General features: G+C 38.8%; 1 protein-coding gene across 1 annotated transcript; it reads left to right on the top strand.

Moving 5' to 3' along the window:
- Positions 1-2,892: 2,892 nt before the first annotated feature.
- LOC103470496 (uncharacterized) lies at positions 2,893-7,276 on the top strand. Its single transcript, XM_008418979.3, has 4 exons — positions 2,893-3,142; positions 3,645-3,811; positions 4,236-5,344; positions 6,508-7,276. The coding sequence occupies exons 1-4, from the start codon at positions 2,893-2,895 to the stop codon at positions 6,899-6,901; spliced, it is 1,920 nt and encodes a 639-aa protein (XP_008417201.2). The 3' UTR covers positions 6,902-7,276.
- Positions 7,277-8,332: the final 1,056 nt, after the last annotated feature.

Raw genomic sequence — 8,332 nt, 5'->3', positions numbered from 1 at the left:
CATTTTCCTGGACTCAGTGGGGACAGCTAATCCATGAGAGAATAGTGCATTTGAAAAAAACTATAAATATTTAGTTAGGCTGAATTAAATATTTGCCTAAATGAGCAATAAATCATTCTGGCGTCTAGTTAAAGGTGTGTCCCTTCCACGTCGATATATAATTGTTCCCATGTGAATAGCCTATTGTGGCGCTTGTTCCTGTCTTCTAAATAAAATTGGCCTATGTTTCTATTTATATCGTTGTCCAAAAAAATCATACAAAGCGGATGAATGACTTTTGTGGCTTATTTCTAAAAATAGTCTGTTTTTTGCGTATGTTGCATATTCTCATCTCTCAGTTTCTCTTTTCAATCAGTTTTTTTCATCATCTCAATGACTTAATGACATTTACACATAGCTAATCATGAGACACAGACTGAGACCTAGTTTTAGCTGCTTTAAGGAGCTGTGTTTTGCAGTTACAGGTAAGCAGTTACAGTCAAATGCCGCTCATAAAAATATATTACTGTTATTTATTTAGTCGTTTATGTCTTCAAGAAAGAGCAGTCTTGTTTGCACAATACTTTTATGTTGTCAATGAGGAACAGAAAGTTTTAGGAGGTCTTTTTCAGGAAGTGTGACTTTTTCTAGCTTGTCAAAGGCCACTAGAAAAATAATTTTCATATCCATGAGTCCTATTCCTCGCCCTGCCTGAAAGATATAATTAATGATGTGAAATCAGTTAGCAGCCACCAAGTCAAACAAACACCCTGTGGATGGATAAAAATTTTTTATTTCACAATGCACTGAACAGCAGAGCTAGCAAGTTTTAATTTGTGAGTTGTTCTAATTTTGTGTGTTCATTTCCAGCAACTACAATGTTTTCCTTTAGATACATGATATTATGATAAATCTTTATTTATAGCTTTTTGTGTTTTTCTCTATTTTTAATTTCACTCAGTAAAAGAGGTACAAGAAGTAAACGCCTGCTTTATGTATATTCAGTGGTCGCAGTTCTTCTATAATTAGCAGGTCTCGAGTAGCAGTGATGTTTTTCCTCTGTTGTTTGTGCTTTCTCTCATGTTTACAATGCTTAAATCGATGTTATTCACAATTTAGAAGGCGAAGTGCCATAAATTTAATGACTTATTTTGAATGTCGTTGGAAATACCTGCGACCTTTGAACGTATCAGATACTACAGTGGGGACTTTAAACCCGGCGTAATGTCTTACAGGCTTGAATTAGGCTACTGTGAGTCATAGACTGATCCTCGGCGAAAGTTTTAACAGATTTAATGTTTATGTGGAATGTAGAACTAACACCATAAATAGTGTTTGAGAGACTGCATTGTTTTATTTGCATCCACCTGGAGGGAGAGTTCCCGCGAGACTAAACTCAGGTAAATGTTGCTCAAATGCCATACCGGTAATCAGGAAGTGACTTTAAAAATGCTTGTATGATCTCCGTTCTCGCCTCCATTCTTCACTTTTCCAGATTTCAAGCACTGTTAGATCTGGAAGGTATGTGTCCTTTAACTTCGACACATCTTTTGACCTTTTTCTCCCCGCCCCTCATAACCCGGGCTAAAACATTATTAAATGCGATCATTGATTATTAATGTTTATGTTTGTATTTAGTTATGGTTTTGTTTTGATAACCTTATTTGCTTTTTTTTGTTTCTTTAGTGTTTAAGGCAGAATAATACTTTTGCATATTTTAGATTTGGTTCCATTTTATCCGTGGTGTGTTTTTTAAATGAATTATTTTTTTAACACACTGAAAATACTAACTAATATTTGTAAATTAAGTATGTTTTTATGCATAAGGATTTCACAAAAGTTGTTAAAAATCGCTCTGAAGATGGAAACTGCTCCGATTTGTGTGCATTTGGGTCAGTGACGTCCCAAGAGGCAAAAGAATCAAAATGATCAGCTGCTGATTCGAAATTATAATGGCAGATAATGATGAATTAAGGTTCAGTCTTATGTAGGTACTTACCCCAAAAATTGACTCTAAAGTCTAAGACTCTAAATCAAGTGTGGCTGTGACAACGACCTGTTACAGTGCCATCAAGTGCTGCAGAAGCCTGTTCATAACCCACTTATTCAGGTCAGGGGTGTGGCAGGAGAGAATCGCCTAAAACAGTGGTTCCTGAGGAACAGAATTAAGAAACACAAATACATGATTTCCAAGCACTGTAGCTCTCCATACAGTCTGAACTTATATTACTTCCCTCTGTTGTTGACAGGTATGGTAGCGATGAGGGAAATTAAATGTTGTTGTAGCTCATTAATTCAAATCCCTCAAAAAGTTATTCTAGATAGCGATGGGAAAGATCTCTTGTAGCAGTCTGTATTACAGTGAATTTGAAGAAGCCTCTGGCTGAAGTCACTCTATTTTCCCAAGTCAGTGTCATGAAGAGGATGGACACAACAGTTGTCCATCATTTTCTTGATTTTATGAAAAATACTTCTTTGTGTCATTATCTCCAGAGGTTCGAAACATGCAAACTTAAGACGAAATGGGTAAAATGGAAATCAGTATGCTCAAAAGAACTCTCATCAGCTGTCTTATGTGATGTTAGATGTGAGTGGAAATGTAGATTTTTATCTTGATTGAATAACTACTTACAGCAAAACAACAAATCAAATAGAAAAACTGTGTATGACATTTTATTTAGTAGGTGACCCAATATTTTTTACAAAGAAACAGATTGGTTTAGAGAGAAGTCCAACTGGTGGCTTTAAAACTAGTTAGTTACAATAATGAAGCAATTTGTATAAAAAAAAAATCTGTTTAGAAAAACTAAACACTATTCCATGTTTATCGTGTTTTCTCATGCTAAAAAACTTTGTTCGTGTGCAGAAGCATTCAGCGTCCCCTGCAGCTCGGACGCTAGCTGAAAGCCCATCATGCCTCTGTTTCGGGCTTTGGATGAGCAGGCAGAGGCAAAGGCTCGGCCCAGGCGGAGGGGTCTGAGGAACACCAAGGGCACTGGAAGCTGCTGGAGGACGCGTGACGACGATCCGGTCCTTTCTCTGACGCGCCTCTGCCTGTTGAGCCTCGCTGACAACATGAAGGACCTGTGGGTGAAAGACTATGCTGACAACTATCTTGATCATTACTCATTCAGATACATCATGGGGCCTTTCAACCTGCTACGTGAGTTTGTGTGTGTGTGTGTCAGTGTTAATTGGTTACAGAGCAATTAATGCAAAATAAAAATGTGTAATGCTTCTGTTGTTCTAGCACAGCATACCACAGTAAGGTGGAATGCTATGCAGTGCATTACCTTATCACCAATATTAATTTTTCAAAGCAAAGCAGAATCACAAACCAACTGAAAAATGTGCTGCAGAAAGTTTAACATCCTTTACCTCCATCCTTACTACATAAGGTAACAAGAAAAACATTATTCTTTGCCTTATCACAACTGCATTAATAAGCTTAACAATCTTATATGTAAGCTAGTTTATGCTAGTAGGTTTTTTCTTGACTTATCAACAAACACATATCTCATATCACTGGGATGTTCTCTTGTCTTTCCTATTGTAAACAAATGGTCAGAGAAATGGCACCAAAGAAGTACTGCAGATATTTTCTATGTCTCTGATTGAAAGTAATTTACTATAACAGCATGGACCTATTATGTCTGTAATCACAGCTGGTGAGCTGGTGGAGGAGTTGACGTGGCTGCTGTCCAGTAGAAAGCAGCTGTCTCGGGCAGCGCTCCACCTTCTGCTGGTCCCCCACCTCCAGGGTCTGTCTCTAGAGAGGTGTCCTGGCTTGGTGAACCCGGCATTGTGCGCCCACATTGCTGCCCGTTGCCAGGTAAGATCCGATCATTTTATTTTATCCAAATTCTATCCTCTTCTTTTTACATAACATATTAATCTTTACACCTAAAGATGTGGACTTGGTTTATTTCAATGATAAACATCAAGTATATTTTCCATACTCATAAGCTATATGTTGTTTGAAAAGGTAATTAAGTTTTAATTAGGTTTAAATTTAAGGTAATTAAGCTTCACTAAGATATGACATAGAACAACACTGTAACACGGGAGATTCTGTCATCAGCATCTATAATGACTTTCTGATCAAACTCTTAACTGTCAGATTCTTCTGCGTGGCCTTTGTCTGGCTTAATTTGAAAAGGAAACGGGATTGTATGAATGCATACTATTATAATATTATAATAGTATAATAATATTAAATATGCCTTTAAAAGAAATGGGTTTTGATTTTCTCTCAGTGTCTCAGGAGCCTGGACCTATCTGGAGCACAGCAGCTCCCTCCAAAGGCCCTCTGTGAGACCATGTCCAGTCTGCCTGCTGTGCGGTCGCTGTCCTTGGCCGGCATGCCTTGTGACAGGAGTGTGATCCAAACAGTTGCCCGCCACTGCCGTTTGCTGCAGCACCTTGACGTGTCCCGCTGTCACCTCCTCTCCCCGGCTGCTCTGCTTGCTCTCGGCGGTGTGGTTTCCAGTCCGTCCTCATCCTCCTCTTCTTCAGCCTCGTCTCCTCTCCCGCTCAGCAGCCTGTTGGCTCTGGATATTGGGTTTGGGGAACAGGAAGGAGACTCTACCGTGGCAGCAGCCTATCTCCTTCTCTCTCTGCCTTGCTTGAAAAGAGTGGCCTTGGAGGGCCTCGGACCGGCCTGCCGTCTCATCGAGCAGAGGGAGTTCAGACAGGCAGATGAATTTGCTGACAGGGAAGGTGTTTCCAGCCTGCACCTGGTGTGGAGGGAAAGGATGCTCGGGCAGAGCTCGGAACGTTGGATGACGATGAGAGGGGAAGAATCTACTGATAATGGAGAGGTGGAGAACTCGTTATTGGAGGAGGATGGGTGTGACGCTGAAGAAGATTTAATCAAAGACTTGTGGCCTTTTTGCTTACAAATCCAAACAGAGGATAGGATGAAGAATTCGTCCCAGTCAGGCCTGATCCTGCAGCTCAAAGACGTTAAAGGCGTAACCTGTGAGTCTCTGCGGAGTTTAGGAAATTTGTGTCCGGCTTTAAACTCTTTATCCATGAACATAGGCAAACAGGGGCCCTTATTAACTGCTGATTTCCAGACGTGGTCAGGCCAACTGCGGAGTCTTTCATTTATCTACTCCGGCCCAGTGGCAGATCTTCTTCCTGCCTTGCAAGTTGCAGGTTGCTCACTGATCTCGCTGACGTTGGAGGGGGTGAAAACCAGCGCCAACACCCCACTACTGGAGCTCATCAGAGTCTGTCCCAGACTCAGAGAGCTCCTTGTCTCTGCCGAGCCTCCTGCTGCACCCCAGTACGAAACCCACGACAATCATCTGGATGATCAAGATCTCCCAAAGCTGCCAAATCTCCGCTCTCTCAAGCTCAGGTAATTCCAACATTGAATCCCTGCTCTCAATTTGTGCCTGTTTCTAACCACACCAAATACAGTCATGACAACGCTACAATACACCTTGCAGCCAGACACAGAAACTATGTGTTGATGACATAATGGAAGACATAGCAAGATAGAAATATCTTAGCTATATATATTTTTTTGTTTTCTTGGAGTGGTCACCAAGTGTAATGCTGTTCTTAAACATTGTTCAAGCAAAACAAACAAAAAAAAACAAAAGCATTTAGATGTGGCTTAAATTAATAACAGGAACTTAAAAGGAAGTGCAATATTTTGTTTTCAGTTATTGTCTTATCCTTGATTTTTTTTTTCTTAGAGCAAATTTAGCAAATTTTGGTTGTGATATGTGACATCACAACCAAGGAAGTTAAAGTAATAATTAACTCCCCCAGTATATTTTGCAAAACAAATTATACCCCTTGTATTTTTCATCTATTGTCATGTTAGAACCATAAACATCAACTGTATTGGGATTTTATGTGATGGATTAACACAAAGTTGTGTGAGTACAAAGATAAACAAGGCTTTAAATAAGAGAACATGTGAAAGTTGTTGCCATTATTCAGACCTCCTGAATCCACAAAGTGAACATGTTTCACTTTTATTAAAGCTGCAAATGTTTTAGAACATTTTTGCTAAAAGCCTTGCACATATAAAGAGCAAAGTTTTTTTTTTCTTTGGAACTCAGATTGAAAGTAAAGTGTCTGTAAATAGTTGTTTCTCAAGGGTTTCAACAAATTGTATTTTGGATATGGGTCTGGCGTGTGACTGGGCCATTTTAACTGTGGTTTCATCTACAAATTACGCTTTCGTTCTGACTGAATGTTTAAGGTCAGTGTCCTAATGGAAGGCAAACCTTTTTTGTGTGGCTTCTAGTTTATCTTTTAAGAGTACCTTGTGTATCTTTGCAACACAGTAGCTAGCAGGACTCCTTGTGGCTATTGTACAACGACAAAAGCACCCATGAGGAAATATTGATGAAGTCATTGCAGTACTTTGGTTCAGATATCTTGATTGTACGCAGCAGTACAATTTCAGGCTCATACTAACGGATTGAAAAATTGATTAGAACTACCAAGGCAACCAGTAATACTAATTATTTTCTTCTGCTGCTCTTGTCTCTCAAATCTCTGAAGTTTCTCCTATGAGCACAACCAAATGAAGCCCCTGATATCCTGGATGTCCCTAAAGGAAGTGATCAGGTGTCTCCTGATTGGCTCTCCTTTACTCGAGAATCTCTCTTTGATCTCCTTGCCGTGCCCTTTGAACTGTATCATACAGGACACCCTGCATAGTGTGAATCCGGACTTGAATCCCGATGCAGATTCCTCTGGCTTGCCGTCACTGCCACTTGGAAGGATCGAGCATATTGACCTGCTGCGAACAGATGTGCAGATGAGCACTGTGAAGAGCTTGATGCAGCTGAGCAAGAGGCTCAAGTACGTGGATGTAAGTTACTGCTGGCGGATCAGTCAGCGCGAGTGGATAGACTGCAAGAAGTTCAGACAGGTCGAAGTTGTCTGGGTGTAATAAAAAGAGTGGAGGATTCTAACACTAAGGCGCGTCTTGAAGGTGGGATGTGCAGTATTTTTTTTTTTTAAATTTAAATCAAAATACCCATTTTTATGTCAAATTGTATATTTATCATAGTCTCTTTGGAAAATGTATGTTTGTTTTTTTGTAACAGACTGATCTTTTTAATTCACCATTATGGAAAGCTGTATTTTAATAACCACTTTATATTAACTTTACGGTCTGAATGTAATTGTGACGCGACTGAAAAACAAACATGTTTTTGAGAAAAGTGTTTGAGAAATCATGTGGAAATCACCATATGTTTGTCTTTTTATGAAACTATGACAATAAATTCACATTGAAGTGAATGCAACAATAATTCCTTTTTTGTGTTTCATGTATATTTTTAGTTGTATTTTAGTTTTTATCAATAAAAACAACATTCCAGGCATCACCGGTTGCAGTACATTGCAGTAACAAACAACTATGACACTAAGACTTATTTAGAGGCAGAAACCCAGAAGCTCAAATGGACATAAATGAAACCCTAATGAGGTACAGCGCTCTATATTTCTGTTGCACTAATCCAATTACAGGTTTAATGAAAACGAGATGTGGAGCAAGTAAAATACTTGATTTGTAAACTTAGTGCTAACTTTAAGCGTCGTGAAATGTAATGACTAGTGTTTCAACTGATTTCTATGCAGTTTCCTTACATTCACATCTCTCTGAATGAAACAGGCAAAGCAGATCACATGGCAAAAACTGACAAGGGCTGAATATCTCTCCATCCACCCACTGTCACCCGCGTATCTGAGATCAGGCTGCAAATACTCTTCCCAGTGCTCTTCTCTGAGGGATCTAAAGCCACTTCTAGGCAAGAAGGGATAGAGTTCCTCCATCGTGTTCTGGTATTCCACCACCAGGATGAAATTAAGGCACATTTGTTCTCCTGAATGGGAAGTTCACAATTGTTTGTAGCATCTTTTCTGACATCGAATAGTAAATATGCATGTATGTTCTTATTAAATGTTTTACATTTAGCCACAACGTGCTTCTCTATATAACTGCCTTTTTATACTTTATTTTTAATAGTGTTTTGGCTTTCCAACTTTGTATGTTAGATGATTCCGCCAGCCCATTTTGAATCAAAATGTAATGTTAGATATGCTAATCTGTGTCTTTTACACAAAATAGTATAATAATAATAATAATAATAATAATAATAATAATTTTAAAAAATGCAATGCAGCACAACCAACATGGTAGTCAAAAGAGTTTGTACTTTTTAACTTTATCTGCCATAATTTTAATAAATACGTTTAATTATGAAATATATTGAAAAAACGCAGGTTTACGTGTCCAAAGACATACAACTGAACAATAGTAGGAATTTTCTCACATGATTAAGTTCTGAAAATGTGATTATAAAACTCGGAACAGTTT

This window comes from Poecilia reticulata, chromosome 9, assembly GCF_904066995.2.
Source record: "Poecilia reticulata chromosome 9, P_reticulata-male-v2, whole genome shotgun sequence".
In the NCBI taxonomy this organism is placed as follows: Eukaryota; Metazoa; Chordata; class Actinopteri; order Cyprinodontiformes; family Poeciliidae; genus Poecilia; species Poecilia reticulata.
This window is presented reverse-complemented; position numbering and strand designations above follow the sequence as displayed.

What these genes read in the sequence shown, in the direction of transcription:
- LOC103470496 (XM_008418979.3), top strand. Translation starts at nt 2,893, where the DNA reads ATGCCTCTGTTTCGGGCTTTGGATGAGCAGGCAGAGGCAAAGGCTCGG. An exon ending in ACATTGCTGCCCGTTGCCAG is followed by an intron (nt 3,812 to 4,235) that starts GTAAGATCCGAT and finishes ATTTTCTCTCAG; the next exon opens with TGTCTCAGGAGCCTGGACCT. An exon ending in CTCCGCTCTCTCAAGCTCAG is followed by an intron (nt 5,345 to 6,507) that starts GTAATTCCAACA and finishes AAATCTCTGAAG; the next exon opens with TTTCTCCTATGAGCACAACC.